Below are 26345 nucleotides of genomic sequence, written 5' to 3'. Positions count from 1 at the left end.
CCATCCCTAGAACGGAAAACCTCTATTTTAATTTGATCGGAAACTGCTTGTTTGGAAATTTATGTTCTCAAAACTTGACTTCATGTTCGCCTTGTACATAAAATTCTAAGTTCTAAATTCTATTTCATGATACGAATTAGATAAAGCAATCGGAATAATATTTTATGATTCGTTTCGATCGAATTTCCATTATAAGGGAATTACAATTTCACTCAAGTTATAGTTTATTGAACAAATACTTCCGTTGCACCAGCTTTTAAATTAAATTTTGATAAACTCCGAGACGAAAGTATCATATTTAAATGGTGGCTCATTCCATTTGTAAGCAACACGTTTGATCAAGTACCAGGAAATAGAGGTGCTAAACCCTGCTCCCTGGTGGTGGTGGTTGCCTGGCCATGTATTTTCTCTCTTTTGCAAGAGAACACTACACAACTCACACTTTGTCAATGTTCCCGGCCACGTAGGAACACAGAATTATTTACTACTGTCTACACAAGCAGCCCATGTTAATTTTACCTTTTCGAAAAATTGCCAAAACTCCAAGACGGACAAAAAGCGCGTGGGGTTTTAAACTTTTTTGTTTCCTCAGGCCCAAAGGCATCGATTGGCTTATCTCTCAATGAGCGATTCCTGTCCGTCTTCTCGATAATCAAGTTTTTAAATACATTTCAAATTTCAGATTTTTTTTAATTTTTTAATTTTTTAAAATTTTTCATAGCAAATAATGATCAATGAATGAAATCTGTAAATGTAACCTACCCCTTTGAACCAACACTTTCGTGACGAAAGCATTTTCAATGCATTTGCAAATTTTCTTTAAAATGCTATATCTTTGCGAAAAAAATTAATTTTCAAATTTTGATTTTTATGATATGTTTTATTTTATATTATGCAACTATGATATGATTGTGGACAAGATATCAAATATGGGTGCGACGACGATCGTGTGGGTTCAGATGGAATGAGCCTGGTCGCAAGACGTCTCGTCTTGCCGAGACAAGACGGGACAAGACGTTGTTTGTCCCGTCCCGTGTCCCGTCTTGCTTGCCAACACGCGGGACGTAAATTTCCGTCTTGTCTCGTCTTGTCATCCAGTCTTGCCAAGACAAGACAAGACCGTCCGTCTTGTGGGAAGCCCTAGTTATGCACATGACATAATTAATGACCATGTTTTATCTGCTAAAAACTTTCTTGTCTAAAACATCCACTAGGTTGTAATTAGCTTTACATCTTGTGCGTATGTACTATTCGTATGTATATAGGTAGGAAACGAACACGAAAAAAGTTCCAGAATTGCGTTGGACAGGAGTAGGAATATGTAAGTAATTAGAGCATAATTATCTTCTTACAAGGAGGCAGGGTACCAATTATTATCTGTTTTTTGTATGAAAAGACCTCCGGCAAGACAAATATAAGTCAGAGTGAGTTACATAAGCTACAAGACAAAAGTAAGGAAGCACAGGTAAAGAAGTTGTCAATTTTTTAAAAATAAGTAACGGAAAAATAATGAAAAGCTTAAATTTAGCTACATCCGTCGTCGTGGTAAGGATTTGTTTTATAATGAGAGATGCTAACTTAATTAGTTTCAGTGAGTACCTTATTTCCTAATAGATCGTCCTTCTCATCTGGGCACCAACTTTGACACGAATTTCCAGGCAAGACCCACGTCTATTTTCCATCATTCAGCAATCACATTCCCTGCCAAGATATCAGTTTACGATACTCGAAATAAAATTATATCCCCAGAAGTAGGACATTCTCGACTCCAATACTTTTTATTTCGTTAAGAAACGTTAAGGATTACATAAATTGAGTAGCGCTGGTGACGAAGTAATTCTATTTCTACTTATGAATGTGATGTTTTGTTACTTCACTATAAATCACATGTACATATGCATCTCATTATACCATTTATGCATCTTATTGTTCTTATTAGTGATTTATTTTAATCACATTCCTTGAATTGGTTTCTGTAAAAAAAATCAGTGAACATACCTAGTCGGGTACGAAATTCTTTGATAAACGTTTTTTACTGCAGAAAAGTAACGGGTAAGAATTTTTAATAAAAATTTTCCACACGGATGCATAATATACCTGTGTATAATATAAAAATACTAAATATCCAAATTTCTTCCTCTGGAGCACACACACTTACAAAATCTGATGGTAAACTGATCGCCTGGATTACGCACACTTTCCTGTGGGAACTTATGCCAAGCTTTGTGTAAATTTAACAAGGAATATTAAAGAATTTGCACTAAGCAAAAATCATACATACCCCTGGCAAATAGAAAACGTCGAAGATCTCATCCCCCTAAGTCTTTGATGGTTTGGATTTGAATTAATCTCCTGGAAAAAGCGAAACCCCGTTTTTCTCTAGAAAGGGTTACAGCGCAAGCCAAGAATGACATTACCAAAGTTGCAAAACTTAGTATAAAACCTCTGAAGTCCGGCCTATAGAAAAATAGAAACTGAATTTCTTAAAAGGTAACGGCTCAGCCATATGATGCAAAAATTGTCCAAAAAAATTGACTATGAGCTCATTTCATCGATTTAATTTAGTCACAAAAATTCCATTGGTAATAGCAGACCTTAATCATCTGGATTATGACTTGCGGCTTAAAATTGAGAACATGGCCGGCTCTAAAACTTCCAATGGTGCAGAAGTTCTCAAATTTTGTTTCTCAACGCTTGTGACCATTTTCCGGTAGAAACCGCGCGTGCTCCAAGCGACCGGCCGTCCATCAGATTTCTCAAGCGTGTGTACTCCATAGATCGGAGTACTCCGGGCTTGGAGTACGTACTCCGGCCTCCGGAGGCCGGAGTACGCAGCTTTTTCTGGAGGCCGGAGTACGCGGAGGCCGGAGTACACGTGGCCAGCCGGAGGCCGGAGTACGCATGGCGGGCCGGAGGCCGGAGTACGGAGGCCGGAGTACGCAAAATTTCCGATCGCATAGATAGGAGAATTCCGAGCTTGGAGTACGTACTCCGGCCTCCGGAGGCCGGAGTACGCGACTTTTTCTGGAGGCCGGAGTACGCGGACGCCGGAGTACGCGTGGCCAGCCGGAGTACGCGGACGCCGGAGTACGCGTGGCCAGCCGGAGTACGCAGAGGCCGGAGTACGCGTGGCCAGCCGGAGGCCGGAGTACGCAAAATATCCGATCTATGGTGTACTCCAGGAGGGGAAATTTGGAAATGTAGTATTTTTATATTATACACAGGTATATTATGCATCCATATGGAAAATTTTAATTAAAAATTCTTACCCGTTATTTTTCTGCAGTAAAAAACGTTTATCAAAGAATTTCGTACCCGACTAGGTATATATGCTTATGAAAAAATACTCGTAAGCTATACACTCTTAGAAATAATTTTACTTTTTTGAAAAGCAAGTGCACTTTTTACTCCATATGAAGTAAGGTTTACTCCGTATCAAGTAAGCGTTACTCTGGATTTAGTAAACTTGACTTCATATGGAGTAAAAAGTGCACTTGCTTTTCAAAAAAGTAAAATTATTTCTAAGTGTGTACATATGTACACATGTAAATTACATTTGTGATTAAGCACGTGGGCATTAAAAATGAACTCATTAGAAACAAGATGCATCAAACTACATAATTGCTGCCCTGTAAAATGTAATTTCTAAACATTTAAACAAATTTAATGCCAATCGTGTTTTATGCCCGCGCCTTCCTTCGCGTTTTTATTATTGTATTTCAGTGAAGTACACATGTATTGTGTATGTAAAGCAAGCTTTAAATCACTCCGTGTTTGTCCCCAATTATAAACCAAGTAGGTAATTGGAAAATGCACATGCATTTTTTGCCGTAAAATTAAGTATCAGTATGTGGGTCAAATATTTCGTAAAAAGTACACACATATTTGTTTATGTGTATACACGTGCTCGTACTATGATTTAAGTCCAATTACGGTCTATTCTGCTAATTAATTACATAAATACCTGTATATATAAATTCATACATTAGAAGCAGAGATTTAAACATGCAAATAAGAATCGTAATATTTATACACATGTACTTAAATTAGGTAATGTCGTGCACGTTTCCCGGATTTAAAAACAGTAATTTCATTTTAACGACATGCAGATAGTGCACGGAAATGGACATTTATATATGTAGTAGTGTATTAATAGATTTCGTTACAATAGTTTTGTTTATGCACATACGTATCAAAATGTATGCACCTAAAATAAAATATTTAACACATGCAAAAATATTTCGTTAACAATTTTAATATACAATTCATCATTAAAAAGGCATAAAGTATGTATGTAATTTAGCTTTCCGTCCGTTACGGATTCATTTTTGGTCCTTTCTTCCTTTTCACAATCCTGGACCAATAGCAAATACACAACGGCCAAGCATCTGAGAAATCTGCACGCTTTTAAATCCCCTACGATGAAAGATAATATCATTCATCCAGGTAGAGAGGTCGTGGAAAGTGCGGTCGCTGAATCTAAACTGGGCACTTTTAACGCCTGCAATACATACATAATTTCGAGATGAGTACATATTTATTTTAGATTTCCTTATAAACTTTTCTCTACTTTTACCCTTCCAATTCGCTATATTTTTTAAGAATTCGACCAACATGGAGTTTTCCTCGGCTCTGTCCATGAAAACAGTGACCTCCCTCAGATCCCACATTTTGAACGGGGCCAATATTGGGTTGACCATATGTACGAAATCTTCGGCAGGAAGGGATATCGTGAAATTAAATTTCTTCACGGCGGGAAATAATTGTACAATTTTTCGCGAAAATTCGATGCTCGTGCAAGGCCGATAACCAGGTTCCACGAGGATATATTGAACTCCGCGGTGTCGCTGCCATAGATTTAGATGGGCTAAAAAGTTCCACTCTTTCAAATTGTTTTTTGTAATGCGGAGGTTTTTTAACTTTGGGAGGTGTTTTTCATTAAAAAAGTTTGGGATTTGAAACGAATCTATGCAGGGAATGGTGAGAGAGTAAAGTTCCGACATCACAGGAACTTCAAGATTTTCGCCCTGAAATTTATTGAGTAAATAAATACGTATAACCAAATATAAAAATATGAAAAATCCACTGCAGGAATTGATTTTTCTGCGGACATTCATACATCTATAAGTCCATGCAGAAATGCGAGAAATGAACGAAGTAATCCCGAATTCTACATATTTACATAGAGCAAATCTTATATGAACCCGATCACTTGGAAATTTATCCTCAAAATGGTCAAAAATGATTTTTTAAATCTCAAATTTTTGGTGGTTATTATAAACATTACTGACATTAGGTATCCGCGAAGAAGGGAGACCTTAATCAATTACTCACTTCGTATTTAGTCTTTTTCATCGCACCCGCCATTAATTCTTTTCCGGAAGACTTTGCAACTTCATTGTTAACTAGTCTTTTAAGCCCGCAATGCGGGCTCTAAACAAAACGATTTTATTTAGTCCGCGATACAAATGTCTGCTGAATAATTACTTACATTAACACAGAGCAAAAGGAGCGTGGACCTGATTGTCACATTGTATAGTACGACGTTTAAGAATAAAGTTCGTCACTTCACGATTCTAAGTGATGTAACCACGAAAAACGTTCTGTTACAACTCTAAAGGGTGTGACCACGAAAACGTTTAGTCACGACTCTAAAGGGTGTGACCACAAAAAACATTTGGTCACGACTCTAAAGGGTGTGACAACGAACAACGCTCAGTCACGACTCTACACGGTGTGACCACGAAAAACGCTCAGTCACGACTCTAAAGGGTGTGACCACGAAAAGTTCAGTCACGACTCTATGGGTGTGACCACGAAAAACGTTCAGTCACGACTCTATGGGTGTGACCATGAAAAACGTTCGGTCACGACTCTAAAGTGTGCCATTGTTCTAACGTTATAAAAACGTTCAGGCACTAAAAGCAAATTCCCTCTAGCGCTGAAAAACAGCCAACATCCGATAGGTGACGCTGGTAGGTAATTAAGATTAGTGAGGCACAGGTCAAGTGTTAACTATACTGTGGGGCACAGAGGTCACAGCTCAAGTGTCAAGTATAGTGGATGTGCCCAGGTCAGAGCTCAAGTGTCAAGTATAGTGGCTGTGCCCAGGTCAGAGCTCAAGTGTCAAGTATAGTGGATGTGCCCAGGTCAGAGGTCAAGTGTTAACTATACCGTGGGGTCACAGGTCAAGTGTCAAGTCTAGTGGGTGTGCCCAAGTCACAGGTCAAATGTCAAGTCTAGTGGGTGTGCCTAGGTCACAGGTCAAATGTCCAGTATATTGGGTGTGCCCAGGTCACAGGTCAAATATCAAGTCTAGTGGGTGTGCCTAGGTCACAGGTCAACATAGATCGGATATTTTGCGTACTCCGGCCTCCGGCTGGCCACGCGTACTCCGGCCTCCGCATACTCCGGCCTCCAGAAAAAGCTGCGTACTCCGGCCTCCGGAGGCCGGAGTACGTACTCCAAGCCCGGAGTACTCCGATCTATGCAGGTCAAATGTCCAGTATATTGGGTGTGCCCATGTCACAGGTCAAATATCAAGTCTAGTGGGTGTGCCCAGGTCACAGGTCAAGTGTCAACTTTAGGGGGTGTACGAATGTCACAGGTAAAATGTCACCTCTAGGGGGTGAGCCCGTTCATTTGATCAAGTCTCGGCAGATGCAAAGGGTGTATTTCGTTGTTCTCGTGTTCGTCAACGTTTTATAAACCTTTTGACATTTTAGCGAAAAACGCCCTCTAGAAACGAAAAATGCAACATAGTTCCCAAACTGCCGCTAGGTGACATTAGCTTGGACAATGTGAGACACGTGTGCAATCAAGCGCCAAGTTCAAGTGGTAACACACAGACACACACACACCACTGCACAATTCTTGGTTCTGATTTTCTCCCTCCGTAACCAAAATTTTCTTTAAGTATCGACTGTTTCACAAAGCTGGGAGTATGTCTTCTCACATATAGCCCAAATTTTTTTAATTGAGTGAAGATAATGGATGTATGTGGGATTTTAATTTTCAAGCATCAAAATGATTTTTTTCGATTTCTTGCTTGATAGTCATTGAATTGTGGATTAGCCCAAGGTCGGTCAAAAAAATTGCATTTTGTATTTTATGATACACCTTGATGAAAGGAATCAGACGGGCTATCACACATTTCCGAAAACTAACCTGTGCGTCCTCATAGCCCATATGAACTGAGGGGTCCGAAACATGCCCAAATTGACAGAACGCCAGCCAAACCTGAGATTTTTTGAGAAATTTCGAAAAACATTTTAATTTCTGTTCGGTTTTCAGTTGAGAGATATATTTCCCATGAAAAAATTCCCTTCCCGAAGTTTCTGCCACGTTTTTAAGGACGTAGGACTCGTCGTCAGTGACCAATTATTTTGGTGACATTTTGTTGCACGGCTTGATAGGTCTTGCGTTTACCATTTTTTCTTAACGTTCCGTATGTTTTGCTGGAGATTTCTTTGAATATGCTTTGACCCGCAATTTATGAGCTTTAATATGATACAAATAGTTTGTATTAATCTTTGACTTCATGGCGGCATCAGGCACGGACGTGGATGAATAATTTTCAAAAAATGATTCAATCGCTATTAACTTTCGAAGGGCGTATATGGTGGTTTTTTCTCATGGTGCGTATTTTAGGTTGACCTTTTCGGATTCTGCATACTTTTTTATGTATGTCTCAATTTTTTCACGCCCTCCCCCTTCTCCGTTTAAATGCAGTCAAGTCTACTCCGAGTCGTTGTCACTCAAATTTTTGGACTTACAAAAACTCGTTTCCCGATTTCCTCAATTTGAAGTGGTGTAGGAAATTTATTTTCAAATGAAAACTTATGAAATTTTGGGGAGACGTGGTCAGATATGTTTAGCATATTTTGCAAGAATCTCAGATTTCTAACTCTACTTTTGAGGACTCTGCTATTAAACACCCTAGTGATCGGGTTCATATAAGATTTGCTCTATATGCAAATATGTACTTGTTATACATATGTATATCGAATAGTCCCTGTAGTTAAGCGTAGTATGAGGAGAGACGGATAGTAACTCATCGGACCTTGGAGAGGGGTCATTGTACCCCACTTTGTTTAGTTAGCGTATATCGATTTCATAATTTTGAAAAGTCTGCGGTCATGGCCAAGGTGGGGTAGTTGAATGTTAACGAAAGAGTGAAATAACTTGAGTACCTTTCTGTTGAAAAAATTTGAGCATTAGAAAGGATCCTCGTTGAGGAAATGACCCTTACATGACCCAATCATGAAAAACTCTTGCCCTTCATTATATGTAAACAATTTAGTCGTTATTTGCCCAACCATACTCAACTATATTTTTTGGCTTGAAAAGTATTTGGTATCATTGCGGATAGCGTTTGTTGACGTTATAGAGGATTATACTGGAAACTCGAAAGGCAAGCAACCCAAACTTATTGGGGTATCATGGTCTTTCCGGTTATTTTCCGTCTTTCCTTCATACATAACGAGTCCCAGCAAGTTGTGCTTATTTATGCCTGTATGACATTTATATCAATTTCTTCCAAGACATGCCTACGATTATAGGAAAATTACAAGAAATCGAACACAAATTAACGTTTTACCATTGCCACATTGAAATTGTTTGTCCCAACGTAGTGAAATTTCAACTCTGTCAAAGAATCCTTAACCTGTCCTAACACCCTTGTCAGATTGGTCAAGTTTAATTCAGTAGAGCCATGGTAACATTGTTCGAAGCGAAGTTCCAAAACCTTGAGTTTTTTCGACTCTCCTAAATTCGGATATAATGTTCCCGAGATGTCCAAGCAGCTTAAATTTGGTGCCGAATCGACAAGTAATTGAAAGAATATTCCAAACACGTGGAAGCTCTCGGCCGGTCTTAGTGGATAGGCTGTAAACTTTATTGAGGTTAAATTAGCTTGAATTGGAAGTTTTGGATACCCTTCAATTTCATCCACGTAGCGAAGAATTACTAAATTTCGCAGGATAACGATGGAAACTTGCTGAATGTTCGTGCTCTTAAGGCTTGCTATTCCTTCAAGGAATGTGATGACCAATTTCTTTTGTGCTTCCAAGAACTTGGTTACCTGCGGTGTGTTTGGGTTGTTCGGGAAATAGTGTACCCTTGGAGTCGAGACGTTGATAGGCCTGTATGTTGGCTTGTAGAGTGGAAAACTGTCCAAGATTAATAAGCGGCGTTTCAATTTGTCGTTCACCAGGATCATTTGGTCTAAGCTTGACGTTTCATAGAGAATCCTGTGGATATTGAGGGAAGCACGCCTTCGTAATAAACTAGCGGCAACATGGTTCCACTCATGGCACACAAGGGGAGACGTTTTTAAGTCGTGGAGTTCGAGCTGGGATAAAATGTGGTCGAGAATCTAATAGAAAACTAATTATTTTGGGTACGGATTAGGAAAAAATAAGTTACTAGTGATTAACTTATGTACCAGCGGGTTCTGCAAGGCTTTCAACATGTTATGGCGGGCTGATTTGTTATCCATGGCTTTAGAGGAATTACGGAAAAAAATATTTCCGAAGTAATTCAAGGCAATTGACAGAAATTTCTCAGCTAAAATTTTGAGAACTAGGTTCTTCTTTTGAATGGTAACATCATACTGTATTAATTTATTTGCTTAAAACTATAATTGTGAACGTATGTATATATGTGTGATTTACTTAATATACATTTGAAGATAATGCGCACAATAAAGCTAAATCATTCGCATGGCACCACTTTTTATCTGTGACGCAAATCCATTACTGGAAATCAATACAATTATTTGTCACCTTTTTATCGGGTAAACGACCCAAGATAATATTAATTTACACTTGGCAACAAAGATAACAGCTTGTAAAACTATGTGGATCTCCGTCGCGTAGCTAAAAATTGCCCTTGTCAATATGAAAATTTCCATAACATGTGAACGTGCGATGCAAAAATTTAGGTTGTCATTTAAATCAATTAAATTATATTACTTTCGTTCAGTTAATTAACTCAACGAAAGTAAGTAAAATGTAAATGCGAATTTCTTCTTGTAAGATTGTCTTATGTTTCATTGTCCGCTAACGGCATGATCGTTAAAAGACGAGTAAAATTTTTCACTTGAAAAACTGAATAAGGCGTTTATTAATTTTTAATCAAAATAAACAAAACAGCAATAATTATTTTGTTAGCATTTTATAGGAAGCACCACAAATTTTTATTATGTTCTCTATTTAAATCTATTTAGTGCTCGTATTTTCGCCTGCTGCTGAATTTTTAAATAATCTTAGCCAAAGTCAAGACGAGTATTTCTCAACATTTCAAAATCCTCTAGATTTTTAAATTATAACAAATAATTTCAGACTTGAAACATATTTGAATAGAATAAATAAGCATATGTAGGAGGTGTTGTACTGTTAGACAGTTGTATTGATTTAGTTATTTTATGTTTGGGGACAGACTTGGCCACACCCCGTGAGATAAATTACTTCTGAAATCATAAAAGATTACCATTAGGAGAAACATAAAAGGGAAAATTTAATTAGAAAATTTGAGTGATAAATTGTGTAGTTCGAAATAATTTGTTGGGGTCTCCTGGCTAAGGGATTCTACTTTTAGAAACATTCCAAATCCGTTAGAAATTGTAACATCAGGATAGAAAATCCGTTTGAAGATTTAAAATATGATCAACAAAACTGCATACTTGCTTGCCAAAAGTATGTACATAGCACAAAAAACTCCCCTTCTCCTAAGACTCAAGCCATTGTGGCGCCTCAAACACACGCCTTCCCATCTTTTCAAAGATGGGTCGCATCAGTTTTTCCACACATTCTCTATCCTGAACAAACAATATCATTGGCCCATCATTCCGAGAAATTGTCACACTTTCTAACCCTCTACTGCAGAAGATAAGATCCTCAATGCATTGAGAAAAGTTTATCTGTGTGAGTTTAGTATTCTTGAACTGGACACGATTAACGCCTGGAATACATAATAATTTACTTAAAATCGAACAGGTAAACATTTATTTATACATATCTAAAAAATGTTGGTATAATAATAATAATCTTTATTGCATATATAGCCAATAGCTCTTGCAAGTCACAATCATCATTTCAAGATAGATACATTTTAGTCAAATTTTAGTTTAGAATAATTGTGATAGTAGTCAGGGGAGTAGAGGGAAAACCAGACTATGGTGGCCAGTCTGGAAAACCTCAACCTGAACTGGGAAGGTTGCCCAGTTCACCATTCGGCCCTGACTACCTGTAAACCCAGGTTCGACCAGTGAATGACAGAGATTATAAGCGATTTGCATATCGGAAAATGGTGACATCCAAATGAGTAGGCGCCGTGCCGGCAGGGACACGACGGGTATTAGGCTGGAGTGGAGCATTCATGGACCACAAACTAACCAAGGACCCATTTCAGGGTTCGGCCTAAGTGACCCCATAAAGGGGCCATGATACACCCCACAAACTAACCCCTCCCACCGCAGCACATGACCAGGTCATGGGAACCCCGTAGACCTACCCCAGCCGCCCCCACCAGCACTGCGCACACTCCAACATATCAAACAAAGGTCTCACCTGGGGGAGTCCTCCATGACGTAGATCCTCCCGTGCACAGAGTCCGGTGAATCCATCTTCGCCTGATGGCTCAGCTTGTCGTTGCTGGGACGGGTGTGGCAGGGAGTGTCACCAGGCACGCAGGTGGGGGGTGTGAGTGGACGAGGCTCACGTGGCGTAAAGCCTATAGGACACACTTCCAGAGCCGTACCGTGAAATTGCCAGGCCTGGTATGAGCTGAAGTGCCGGGCCCTTTCATAAGTTCAATATATGCATTCGATATGTAGTAGTTTTCGCACCATATTCAGGAACGAAATAATATTCTACGAGTATCGAGAGTGCACTATTTTGCCAGTTCTATGGGAAAATAGTGAAAACTTATTGTGTTTTTAACTCAGCCATATTTTTGAAAATATCGGCGGGACGGCGAAAATTCAATTATGAACACCTTAGTTGCAACTAAGGTGTTCATAATTTGTTTATCGATCAATACGCGAATATGACATACTTCGCGCCATGCTTTCCCACCACCCCAGAGCCCAATTAGGTCTAACGCTGACCTAACTGGGCTCTGTTATACTATATTAATATTAATATTAATTTTATATCTCTAACAACCATTTTTTTAATTTCGTAATCATCTATATTATAAGCTGGAAATGTTTGTTGGCAACGGAAGTGAAAGTAATTTTCCGTTACGGAAGTGAAAGTGGAGAAAATGATTTGCATATCAACTGTTTTGGAAGGTTGATAAGTCAGTTATGCAGAATTTGCAGGTTAGCTTATCAAGAAGGGAAGTTAACGGAAATTATTAAGTGCGGTTGTCGCTTTGCTGGGGGGGAATAATTGGTTGTGTCCATTTTGGCTATGGTTATCGCTCTGCTGGGTGGAGAGGATGGGTGTGCCCCCTGGGATATGGTTATCGCACTGCTGGGGGGACTGGGAAGGTGTGCCTTAGCAACATAAAAAAAATTTCCTTAGCAACATAAAAAAATTTCCTCCTTTGAGAAATAGTGGTCCCGCCAAGTCCACCCCAACAATTTCAAACGCCACAGATGTCCGAACTCGGTCTTCTGGCAACGGGGCTTCAGGCGTTTTCACATGTTGTGCACTAAATCGTCTGCACCTTACACAGCTTGCAACCACTTGCCGAACAGCTTTCCGCCCTCGAAGGATCCAATATTTTTGGCGAAGCTGACCCATGACGTACTGAGTACCTCCATGACCGCTCTCCAAGTGAATGTAACGAATCAGTAGACGAACTAATGGGTGTTTTTCAGGCAATAATATTGGTGTCTTGAAAGTGACCATGTCTGTTCTCATGAGTAATTTAGTTTGAACTCTAGCAATTCAGTCAGCATCATCCCAAACGACACGAAGATTCGCGATTGTTTTCTCGCCACGTTTGAAACTTTCACTTTGCACCAGACTTAACAATTTATTTTCTGCATTTTCTAATTCACCCACGGTAAGTGATCCATTTGAATTAGTTCGTTTCCTCGTCTTCTCCACAAATCTCAAGATCCACGCCATGAGGTTAACAACTCTGGTGAATGACGAAAATTTCTTGCAATACCACGGGACGTCTGCACATGAAGTCAACAGGTTTACGGTCACGCTCTTCAGCTTCTCGGACATGACCTCATCTTCATTAGTGGTGAATTTTTCAATTGGCCAAGATTTCTCATCCAGTTTCAACCAGTGTGGACCCTCCCACCATCGCGAATCTCGTAACTGGGCAGGACTGCATCCACGAGAAGGCAGATCGGCTGGGTTGAGTGTCCCCGGAACGTGACGCCACTCTTCTTCCTTACTCAGGGTCAGGATCTCGCGTACACGATTTCCAACAAACTTTCCCCAGATGTCATCTCTCCTTATCCATGCTAATGCTGTAGATGAATTTGACCAAAAGAAAGTTTTCTCTTCCTCCATTGACAAGACTTTTTTCACAACCGTTGTCAATCTCGCTCCGATAGTACACGCTAGGAGTTCTAACCTCGGAATGGAAACTTGTTTGATGGGGGCAACTCTTGATCTTGCTTGTAGATGAAGATCGACATCACCATCATTATCCACTCGTAGGAATACAACAGCAGCATACGCTGACTTGCTTGCGTCCACAAATGTATGTATTTGCTTATTTCCTCTTCCGTCTCCAAAAGCGTTTCTTTTTATCCATATTTCTTGGAATGAGCGCACCTCACGTATCCACAAATTAAATTTGGTAAATAGATTTTCATCCAAATTTTCATCCCAAGAAATTTTGTTCCTCCACGCTTCTTGCAGAATAATTTTTGGGACGATGAGCGCGGGACACAGATATCCTAATGGGTCGAAAAATTTCTGTGCACACGACAAGACTTCTCTTTTTGTAAATTGTTGTTGTAGTGCACATTCTTCTACTTGATATCCTAAAGTGTCATCCGCCTTGTTCCACTTCATCCCCAATACTGAAGTGATAGAATTGTCCTGATGACTCCACTCCCACATACGTAAATCCATCTTGGCGTCCTCCATAATTTTTGTAGCAGCAGACTTGAAGTGCTCCAACTCACCCTCGGAAGAAACGGTACTGACACAGTTGTCCACGTACAGGGATTTCCACAATTGTTCAGCTACGGCTTTCTCCACTGTTGTGACGGACTTCAAGTGATGCTCGATCACAGCTCCCAGAAGGTACGGGCTGCAATTGACCCCAAAAACGACACGAAGATGACGAAAGATTTTCAGTTTCTTTTTACTCCAGTCCTCCCACCATAGAAAACGAAGGTAGTTTGTATCTTCCGGTGTCACTTTGATCTGAAGAAAAGCTTTTCGGATGTCCGAAGTCACCCCAATTTGTCCACGTCGAAACCGTAGCAGCACGTCCGGAATCTGCTCCAACAAATTCGGACCTTTTTCTAAACTCTCGTTGAGTGATGGGGTACGTCTCGTTTTGCAACTCGCATCAAATACAGGGCGAATAGGTGTTGTAATACTTTCTGGTTTGATTACTGCTCGGTGTGGTAAGTAGTGGGAGAATACTTCGTCATCATCAGCAATTTCTTCAATAATGCCTTCTTTCCGCCACGACTCAAACAAATCATCGTACTTGTCGTAGTATCCGGACTGAATAATCTTCTCGGTCGCAGATACAAGTCTTCTTTCGGTATATTAGGACGCCCATCCATCCACGGAAGATAAACGCAGTAACGCCCGTCCTCTTCACGACAAACTGACTGCAAAAAATGCTCATTCACTTCCTTATCTCGATCTTCTTTCGTGAGATGTTCAGCGGGGTCCTTCATTCCGATAACATCAAGATCCCACAGCTTGGACTCGTCCATTGATGCCAAAAATAGTGAGGTAACCGTCATACCAAGGTTATCTTTTGGTACTTTTCCTCCCAATGACCATCCAAATATAGACTGGAACGCAGTGAGTCCACCGTTCAACTGCACCACTCTGCCGGTCATCAATTTTCCATAGTAGTCGCTGCCTATCAGGATCTCAATTTCTGGACTGTCGGAAGTGAAATCAGTCAAATGTACGCCTTGATTTGCTAACTCTTTGATCCATGGTCCACTCGGAACGCGTGCGATGAGACCACAGATATCATCGCGATCCAACACCGCCAGTGATTCTCGATGATGACCATTTAAACTTTCTATCTGAATGCGGTACTTATTGTATTTGATTGGTCCTGTCACCATTCCTCCAAATAAGCAATTGTTGACCCATTCGTCTCCAATCTTGTTTACTCCTAACCTCTGCATGGTGTCACGCCGCACAAAACTTTGCTGATTTCCACTGTCGTAAATCAGCCGGACGACTCGTGACGTTCCCTTCCAAATAACTCGAACAAGTTCTGTTTGCAGTAATACATCATTACGGCAAAGTTGGTTTGACATCGCAGCTTGTGGTGGTATTACTTCCGGTCTTGTCCTTGGGATCGATAGTCCAGGACACATCACTGTTGGGTGTTTTTCTTGACAGACTTGACATCTCATTTGATTTCGACATTTAATTGCAGTATGTCCGACTTTCAAGCATGAAAAACAGCATCTCATTTCCTGCAACTTTTGCCTCTTGACATTGTAGGACAACGTCTTCGCTCGAAAACAATCTTGAGTGGGATGGGGTTTTTTGCAAAATACACATTCCGTCTTTTGTCCAGAAAATAGACCTGCTGAAGTTGCGTAATTATCACCACCACCATCTTCCTTCAATCGAGACTTCTTGTCCTTGGTCATGCCAAATCCGGAACGTGCCAACGAAATCCTCTCCTCATTGCGCACTTCCTGTCGTAGGAACTCCATGAGAGATGTGAGTGAAGTGGTTCCAGCATCAACTCTGCTCGGAATTTCACTCCTCTGCCACACACGGAGTAATTCCTCGGGCAGACTTGACTCCACAATCGGAAAAAGCATGGCAGCACACTTGTCGGTGGTCACTCCAAGCGAATCCAAAGCTCGAAGATGTGACTCCAACTTGTCATACATCTTCATGATGTCACATTTGTCCTTGCTGCAGACATTAGAGATCACCATCTTCAGTAGTTCTCGTACATACACCTCCACCTGTGGATGATCCCGTCCGAATCTCTCTTTCAACGCTTGCACCGCTTTGTGGTAATTGGCAGCAGTCATTGGATAACTGTCAATCAACTCCTTAGCTCTGGATCCCACCGTCATGCTCTGGCGAGGTACTGAAACTTGTCCGAAGTCTCCAAATCCTCATCAAGGTGGATCTTCTCAAATTGTGACCACCAAGACAACCATTCAGTGAGATCACCTCCAAATTTCTTCAGCTCCAGCTTCGGCAGCCGATACGTCTTCTCATCTTTGGTGGATGTAGACTCCAGACTCCGAACATTGGCTGCAGAAGGGCTGGCTGACCGGTCTTTCTTCGAAAGAAATCTACGTAACGCGTACCTCATAGTCACCAGCTTCTTATTGTATTCCTCACATGATAATGTCTCTTCATTCAATTCTTCTTCTGTCGCATTTGAATCCAATAATGCATCCATAGTCACATTGTCAAAATGCGTCTTCTTTTCAGCATAACCTTCAAGACGGCTGAGTTGGACCTCTTCATCGGGGTCTTCCTTAGCCAACTCCTCTTTCATTTCATTCACTAACGTCGTGAATACGCGTCGCAATGGTCCTCTTGCTCTTCTGGGGCGATCCATGGCTCCTTTCTTGACAAGTCTCCAACCGCACGGAAAATATCACGTCGAGGTCACCAAATTTCGAAAGACGACTAAATCTACCCGATCTAGACTCTGACTCGTTATTTCAGAAAACTGGTCTCAAGGAAAAGTCAGATACGTTCCCAGAACTATTTATTGACCACGCAAAATATATCAATATCACAAAGTCTGATTTTTCTGACAAAGGGCTCACAATCATAATTTCACAATTATCAAAAACTGTATCGAGTTATTTCTAGTCTATCATTTTTACATGTAACGCCATAGAAATGTCTGCCAATTATTTTACAATTAAGATTATCTACGTGTACATTTACGTCATAATTTAACAGATTTCTTGACAAATTCGAAAACATACAGTATTTTGAAAATTCAACGTTTTGATTGAAAATGGTTTTAAAATTCCATCCAGCTGTAAGAATAAAAGACATACAATTGTAAACATTTGGACCTGAAACAGGCACACTATGTATATTCCCAAGTATGCCCCTAAGTTAAATTTTCCCTTAGCAAGGCATATTTGAAGTTGTCAAAAAGTTTCGTTGCCTTTTTCCCGTCGCATATTTCGGTTTAAAGAAATTAAGAATGTAACAACTCTTTACGTACACAGAATTTCCCACAATCCAACAAAAAAAAGTATACATAGTAGCAATATAAAAAAATTTTGAGAAAATTTGGTGTCAGGTAATTTACATATGACGGAATTGTAACTAAAAATGCGAAGGCATGGAGTGATCTTCTCCGATTTTGACCCAACAATTTTAACTTGCTAATGCAGAGAAATAATTCGAACCATGCCTTTAGGTTTTCTTTAATGAGCCTAATTTCGCTGTTAGATGGATTTTTAAATGCAGTATCGGCTAAAATCAGAATCCTGCATATTAACTAAAATTCGAAAGTCAAACTATTAAATGTAAAAATTACACAGAATCTTTGCTCTAAATCCATACAAAAGTTTAAACCAATGAAATTCATGTAAAAATAATTACACAAGAAAAATAAATGGGATCTACCAGCTTAACGTAAGATGTAAAAAAGTTTATTTGCGTGGAATAATTTTTTTGTAAAATCTTAATACTCAAAAAAGTCCATTATATCTAGTGTAAAGCTAGCGACCCGGCCCTGGCCCTTGCGGGCCCCGGACCTGGTATTTGGTACCACCATATACCACTGTTGTTACGGTACTGGCGGCTCGATAAGCTGAAGGAATACGAAGGATTGGAAACGTGGTGGACCATGCTGAAGGAGATTACCAAACAATTTATTTCCGCCAAGGAGGGGAAAGTTGGATTGGTGGGGACGGAGTGGGAGGAGGATGGGGCAAGTTTTAGGCCCTCAGTCGGGTGGGCCATAGCTTTGCGAGATGTCGCAAACCACAATTGAGGCGCTGGGCAGTTTCCATGGCCGAGAATTTCCATGAGGGGTCGAAGGTTAAATGATGGAATAACTTTGAAAAAATATGCTTAATATGTAATATGCATACATAGTTTACAAATTCGAACTGATTATCAGTTTACCATGATAAACCTGATTTACTTATTTGTCAAAATAATAAACAAAGTTGTAGCCTGCTAAATTGAACTTGACTCATTTATTATGTACGTACGAATTTAGAATTGAAAAATTAACCCCGTTCCACGACAGGTGATTTCACGCTATAGGCAAATACCAGGCACATACAAAATATCATATTTCATAAGAATTTGACCATATTATTCTACATATTCTACAAGGAGAACCATTCTCCAGTGCAACACGTATCTCTCTCTCGCTCTGCATCTGGATCTCCTTCCATCTGGGTCGCGGGTGTGCCAGGGCCAGTTAAGTGTGTCCTAAGGCCCCTACGCCACGTGAGCCTCGTCCACTCACACCCCCCACCTGCGTGCCTAGTGACACCCCCTGCCACACCCGTCCCAGCAACGACAAGCTGAGCCATCAGACGATGATGGATCTCGTCGGACCCTGTGCACTGGAGGATCTACGCCTTGGAGGACTCCCCCAGGTGAGACCTTTGAGTGTTATATTGGGGTGGTGAGCATGTGGGGGTGGTCGACTGAAGAGTGGGTCTGCGCGGTGCTGGTGGGGGCGGCTGGGGTAGGTCTACGGGGTTCCCATGACCTGGTCATGTGCTGCGGTGGGAGGGGTTAGTTTGTGGAGAGTTTCATGGCCCCTTTATGGGGTCACTTAGGCCGAACCCTGATGGGTCATTGGTTAGTTTGTGGTCCATGGACGCTCCGCTCCAGCCCAGAACCCGTCGTGTCCCCGCCAGCACGTCGCCTACTCATTTGGATGTCACCATTTTTCCCCATATGTAAATCGCCTATAATCTCTGTCACTCTTTGGTTGAGCCTGGGTTTTTCAGGTAGTCAGGGCCGAATGGTGATCTGGGCATCCTTCCCAGTTCAGGTTGAGGTTTTCCAGACTGGCCACCATAGTCTGGTTTTCCCTCTACTCCTCTGACTACTATCTTAATTATTATAATCTAAAAATTTGACTACCTATGTAATTATGACTTGCAAGAGCTACTGGCTATTTATGCAATAAAGATACATACATATTCTACCAGGAGAATACCATGCTGTCTTCATGTGGCGGTAAAATCACCAGTCGCGAATTGGAGTTTAGCATTCAAGCGCCTTGGGGCGCCACCATCTTTTGCCGGGTGGCTCTTGGCAAGATCGGAGCCTGGCGACGTGAGGCACAATTTAGCGAGCAAGAAAATGAAACTGGTGCATTTATATTTTTATTATTGAATTTGTTTTATTTAGATTTAATTAAGTCACGAAAAGCTGCATATCACGAAAATAGCATTTATTACATAACGTTTTAAATAATATTAGATAATACATGCATAATTTAATAATTCATTTACAAAGTTAGGAGATTATGAAAAATCTTTACACATGTATCCCAGTTTTCACAAAGTCATAAGTTTATAAGTATACATGCCAGTTGATCACTCATTCAGAGAAAGAAACAGGCAAATTTGGAAAATACGAATGTCCCAAATTCATATTTTGTTTGACGGTTACATTTATAAATAAATTGTTACGTATTTTCTGGGCAAAATTGTTTTGGTAATGAAATAACTTCAATATTGAGTCATGGAATTTGAAAGATAAGATAAAGACCTGACTCGCATCAGTCGCATCTCGTGTTGATGTCAATTAGTTTTAAATACTTGCATAGTTTGACTATAACTTGCTTTTCAAGTTATTGTACTTATGCATATATTGTACCTATCACTGTCTGAAAACCAATTTAAAATAAAATTAGATACGAGTAAAAAAAATAATTGAGAAGAAAGTCTCCATTTCAGCACGATATGTATGTATGTATGTACGCTTCAGAATAAAGATAAAATCACAATATGTATGCTTAAAAATTCTACAAAAGTTTATTGAAATTGAAATTTGAACAAATCCATAAAAACCAACGTAAAAAATAAGGATAAAAATAATATCTCTGTCCTGATTTGTATGAATCCATGTGAAATTGACCCCGTCAGATTTCCCCGCGACAGATTTCCCCGGTCATATTGACCCCGCGACAGATTGACCCCACGCCATATTGACCCCGCGACAGATTGACCCCACGCCATATTGACCCCGCGACAGATTGACCCCACGCCATATTGACCCCGCGACAGATTGACCCCACGTCATATTGACCTCGCGACAGATTGACCCCAGGCCATAGATACATGTTCTACTTTATGTATTTACACACAAATAGTCAATTTTATTTCCTCTTCAAATTTAAGTCACATATGTATTCCACGCAAAAGTATACATACATCATGTAATATTTTAATCTGCATCTATTAGTTAAGACGTACATAAATACATCTGTCCCATGGACATTGTCCACCATGTACCATACGCAATTAACCCTTTGCTTCCAAAATGAGCTCGCTCCTTCTCAGTCTCACCCTGCCTCAACACCACAGGTCCGTTACTAAATATATTGCCACTACTATTAACGCACAAGCTGCAGTGTTTGGGGGTTTATGATCATCATCATCATCATGATGTCATCATATTCATATGATGTCATCATATGCCGTCACTGTTTGCTGAGGGACCACCCAGTGGGGTAAAAAAACAAGATACCCTTAAACGACGTTTTTTGACATGCCTAATACAGCCATGAAAGCGATTTTTCGAAAATCGAAAAAAAAATTTCCACCCGCTCTGGCGAGGGACCAGCCATTCTTCATTGCATTACTGCGAACGACGGGTGTAGACTTCTGGCTTTGTACTCAAGCCGCCTAAATCTATTTTTATAATTCGAAAGGCACACATTGTATTTATAAAGTCACGCTCACAACAGCGTTGTCCAGCCAAGTTCACGGTTCGTTTATTTTATTCCCCACTTGCAACGCCGCTCTTCCACATGCCCACAATGGATTCACCTAAAGAAATTCTCACCCGTGACCCCAATTTAAAAGTCTTCCCCTCTGACAAAGGAAAGCATTACGTTGCCACATACAAAGGGTATTTTTACACCTACCACAAGGACGGGACTCCTAGAAAACTCCTAGAAAACTATATTTAGGTAAGTTATCTTTAAGTAATCTTTAAAAAGTTCGAATTCTGGTCGTACATGAATCTATGCTTGACAGGTGCGGTGAGAGACTGTAAGGTTGCAGGGGTCGAATCCACCTTTCCGCGTCATGTAAATCTGTTGCAGATGAGTCGCAAGCCAATCAGTCATGTCACACCCATGGACCGGACCCTTCCAAATGCAACGCAAAACACCTCATGTCAAAGGTCAAGGACAGCGCAGTCAATTCCCGAGAAGCAACCACATCAGTGCTAGCGGTTAACCTACAAGCTCTACCTTCGTCCAGGCTAGGGGTATTACCGCCCATGAACTGTATGAGAAGGACAGTTCAAAGAGCACGGCAAGCAGCGCAAATTCACCCCGTCGTCGCAAGAACGCGTTCCGAAATTCCCGATCTGAGTGGAAGGTTTTTAGCCAATGACGGTGAAGACTTCTTGAAAATCGTGACCATCTCTACGCCAAATGAAAGAGCACTCGTCTTTTGCACCAAAAAAATCTGGACTGGCTTCAGGCGTCGGATCATTGGTTTTGTGATGGCACATTCAAGTCCTCCCCTTCACTTTTCGACCAGTTAATTGTGGTCCATGGATTACGAGTTGACGGAAATAAAATCACCTGCTTTCCTCTCGTGTATGTGTTGGCCCCTAATCGACTTCAAAGGACCTACAGCCGTATCTTTGCGGAAATAAAGGCGTTGCAGCCTGGTTTGGCCCCTACTTCAATCATGACCGATTTCGAAACCGGATTGCGAAATGCATTTGTCAACGTCTTTCCTCAAGTGACATTACGAGGATGTTGGTTTCATTTTCGGCAATGCAATGTTAAGCACATGAACGGTATATTTTATAATTTAAAGCATTTATTTACTCGCATTTCAACATAATTTTCAATTTTAGGAGATCCTGAGCTCAGGGAACTTATGTCCACTGATCCAGGTTGGGCTTTGGAATTACGCAAGCTGATTGCCTTATCCTTTGTGCCAAAAGAAGAAGTCGTTGCCGCATTTGACGAAGTGGAGTCTTCCCGACCATTTTTGGACAATGCTGAGATTTTGGAACGGTACATTTTTAATAACACTTGGATCGGCGGATTTGATCGACGAGGAAACAGGAAACCCCCATTGTTTTCAATTGAGTCATGGAATTGCTACGACTCCGTGATTCAAGGATTACTGAAGACCAATAATTTTTGCGAGGGATTTAATAATGCCTTCTCGTCAATGTTATCTGCTCACCATCCAACCCTTGATCGATTTACTCAGGACCTGCTTAAACGCCAACGACTGACGGAGTGCACTATGGAACAATTTTTGGCTGGCACCACCCCCAAACCTTCTGCTACCGAACAGAAAATTGCAGAAAAACTGAAGCATTCCGTTGACCGCTATGGTACAATACCAACTCTGGATTTTCTGAGGGGTGCTGCGTACAATTTTAGTATTTAGTATGCAAAATGTTAGTTGTCATTATCACTGGAATTATACGCGTTTTTCACTTTTTCACTTACACGATATCTCATAAAGTGTTAATTTAATGGATGAGATGAATCGAAATCTTCAATCATAATTTTGTTGACAAATTGTTATATTTTTTTTAGCTTAAAATGAGGATAAAAATAGATTAAGAAATTTGTATATTAATAATTAAAATATTACATGATGTATGTATACTTTTGCGTGGAATACATATGTGACTTAAATTTGAAGAGGAAATAAAATTGACTATTTGTGTGTAAATACATAAAGTAGAACATGTATCTATGGCCTGGGGTCAATCTGTCGCGGGGTCAATATGACGTGGGGTCAATCTGTCGCGGGGTCAATATGGCGTGGGGTCAGTCTGTCGCGGGGTCAATATGGCGTGGGGTCAATCTGTCGCGGGGTCAATATAGCGAGGGGTCAATCTGTCGCGGGGTCAATATGACGTGGGGTCAATCTGTCGCGGGGTCAATATGACCGGGGAAATCTGTCGCGGGGAAATCTGACGGGGTCAATTTGACGCCCTACCGATTTGTATGTACATACATATTCTATATATTTTAATTTTAAATATCTGAGAGAAAGTGAGAGTTCTTCGAGGTCACAGCGTAGTTTCCCACTCCTTAAAGTGCCAAGTGTTCGCACTTCTATAACAAAAAATTCAATTAATTTGTGTGCCATAAAATTATGGAACTCTCTTCCACGTAATTGGGAAAGTAATTTAACTTTTCCTAAATTCGTACAGCAGTGTAAAGAATTGCTTTTGTCAAGAAACAAGAATTGTTACATTTATTATTAATTTATAGATGATTAGACTAGTGCTTTTAAATGATAGCATTTCTGTCATGAATTGGAAACCAGCTTATATTAGCTGATATTTGTTGACAGTTGAATAAAGGTTTACAATACAATACAATACAACAATACAATACAATGTTCTCTAAATAAGAAATAATGGAGTCGAGTTTCTCCTACTTGTGGGTCTCCAATTTTGACCCGATTGTCGTAAACGGATCTCTCTTCTCGAACCTCGCCAGGAAATTGGATTGCCAAACGACGGAAAAATGGGCGTGGGTCTTGTCTTGAAACTCGTGCCAAGCTCGGAACCCCGATGAGAAGAACGATCTAGTCAGGGTTAAATTAGAAAAATGTTAAATCTGATAAAATCGAAATTTCTAACAGAAATCTTACCAGCGTCACAAACGAAATGAAATTTAAATTCTTCATTTTCGTTATCTTTAAGAAAAAGAATGGCAAGTATAAATTTCTTGCTGCCTTTTTTATGGACGCTTAACTCACTATGACAAATGTTCGACTTGACTGTGGTATCTTTATACAAAAAGTAGATAATGATAAATACTTCCCCCGCCTTCGAGAAAGTAATTATGCACTAACTGTATCTCCAAGTTATTCCTGTCCAACGCAATTCTGGAACTCTTTTCGTGTTCGTTTCCACTTATTTCACGAGGTAATTATTTACAACATCTGGTGTGTTTAGGTTAAAAAGTTAAAAACATGGTCATTATGACATGACAGTATGATCACGTGCCTTTAAAGATACCTTTAAAGGCACGTGATCATACTGTGGTTTTGTGGCATAACATAAATAAACGGACATGATAATGAAATCCTGTTCTATTATTTATTTCGTAATCACATCAATTACACACGCGCTTTCAAGAAAACGATTTCAGCTTATGTAATTAAAAGTAATAAATATGTAAACAAATATGTACAGAATATTTAGCAACGCACGAAGAAATTGTTACGATAAATATAATTATTATACATAATTAATAAATTACATCGGACAATAATTAAGCCATGAAAAGCTACTTCGATTAAAATTTCGTATCCTTTTCAGTATCAAATGATCCATTTAAATATTATGAAATTTATTTGGAAACTATGTACAGGTCTAGAATCTGTACATAGTTGTTTGCGTGTACATGAACACAATGAACACAGCGGGGCTACGGCCCTGAGAGCATGTTGTTCTTGCTCCGCCATTTTATAATTTTTGGAAATTTAAAAATTTAACAATAATTAGTGACCCATTTTTATAAATTTTGGTCATAAGTTGACACTATACGCCCCACTTATCATCTTATTGTAAATTAGTGTCCCTCTCTCATCTCTCGGTTGGATAAGAGACAGTGACGAAATCTTATATAATAGTGACTTGTTACACGTTACAAATTTAACACAGTACAGTTCAAACACACTACTTACCTTAATTCTTCTGAATGACCTACCACTACTACTACACACGGTGTTCGGAGGATTCTTGGATTAAGACAGATTTCAATCGACTTTCTGGAACGGACCTGTCCTGGTCTTGACGACTTTCCAGTCTCTTCCCAGTCTCTTCCTTTGGGATTAAAAAGTCTTGCCTCTTTGAGGGCCAAATCTCGAGCATTCGAGATTTTACGAGGTCTATTTTTCCAATTTTCATCATTGTATCATTCTTTATTAATGGAATAATGCCTGTGCAGACACGGCGACAAAAACGACTCATCCCTGACAGTGGAGCACTTGACAATTCCACTCATCTTTCAGGGAATCTTGCTCTTCAACAACTCCCATTTTCTTGTCTTTCGTCACAAAGACACATTATCACTACACGACGACGACTCAAGACTTTCACATTCTTCGCTCCGTCGTCCGGATCGTCTTCAACTTCAACTTCCGGATCGTCCTCAACTTCAACTTCCGGATCGTCCTCAACTCGCTAAATTAAGTAAAGCTAAAGGTCTAAAATTTTGCCATCAGAATCTAAATAGTTTGAATAACAAATTTGATGATGTGGTTAGTTTTATGTCACTTTGTAACCCAGATTTGTACGGAATCACAGAATCAAAACTGAAATCTAGTAGGAATAAGGACGGTATGTTTGTTATCGATGGTTATAATTTTGTAAGATCGGATCGTACTTATAATGAAGGTGGAGGTATTATTATCTACATTAAGTCAAGTCTAATGTTCGAACAGATAGATTGTCCGATTCAGCCTTATCATAATTCGGAATTTCAAGTAATCAAAATTAGATTGAAAAGTTCAAAACCAATTTTAGTTACAATCCTTTATAGCCACCCTTCCACTCCACTTATTAAGTTAGTTGATTTCTTTCATGAACTTAATACTTTTCTTTTATGCTTTGACACTGAATATTATATTTTAGGAGATTTTAATGTTGACTTATTAAAACACAAAGAGTCTTCTCCACTTTTTAATGTTTGCAGAGAATTTCGTTTGAGTCAACATATGGTAGGTCCCACTCGCAATGGGAAAACTTTGCTGGATCACATTTATTCCAGTAATAAAATTAATGTTAGTTTAACTGGTCACTTTCCCTTAACCAGCTCTGACCATGACTTGACATTTATAGTAAGGAAATGTAATTCACTCAAATTCCAGCCAAAAATTATAGAATATAGATGTTATAGAACCTGCGATTTCAAGATTTTCAATGAAGAACTCTCAAAATTCACATTTGATCCGGATTCAGATCCTGATCATGAATTTTATAGATATAACAGCTTCTTTATGTCGTTACTGGACA

The 26345-nt window shown here is 39.8% G+C and overlaps 2 protein-coding genes across 2 annotated transcripts; both read right to left on the bottom strand.

Annotated features, from left to right (window-relative positions):
• Positions 1–4298: 4298 nt before the first annotated feature.
• On the bottom strand, positions 4299–9671 carry LOC118437394. The gene is made up of 3 exons (XM_035856363.1): positions 8600–9671; positions 4577–5027; positions 4299–4501 (listed from the first exon to the last, which is right to left on the bottom strand). The coding sequence occupies exons 1-3, from the start codon at positions 9218–9220 to the stop codon at positions 4347–4349; spliced, it is 1227 nt and encodes a 408-aa protein (XP_035712256.1). The 5' UTR covers positions 9221–9671; the 3' UTR covers positions 4299–4346.
• A 3228-nt stretch (positions 9672–12899) lies between these two features.
• LOC110855589 lies at positions 12900–16222 on the bottom strand. The gene is made up of 2 exons (XM_022103996.1): positions 14641–16222; positions 12900–14593 (listed from the first exon to the last, which is right to left on the bottom strand). Exons 1-2 carry the CDS (start codon positions 16220–16222, stop codon positions 12900–12902), a joined length of 3276 nt encoding a protein of 1091 aa, XP_021959688.1.
• Between the last annotated feature and the right edge of the window lie 10123 nt (positions 16223–26345).

This window comes from Folsomia candida, unplaced genomic scaffold, assembly GCF_002217175.1.
Source record: "Folsomia candida strain VU population unplaced genomic scaffold, ASM221717v1 Fcan01_Sc013, whole genome shotgun sequence".
NCBI classification, from domain to species: Eukaryota; Metazoa; Arthropoda; class Collembola; order Entomobryomorpha; family Isotomidae; genus Folsomia; species Folsomia candida.
This window is presented reverse-complemented; position numbering and strand designations above follow the sequence as displayed.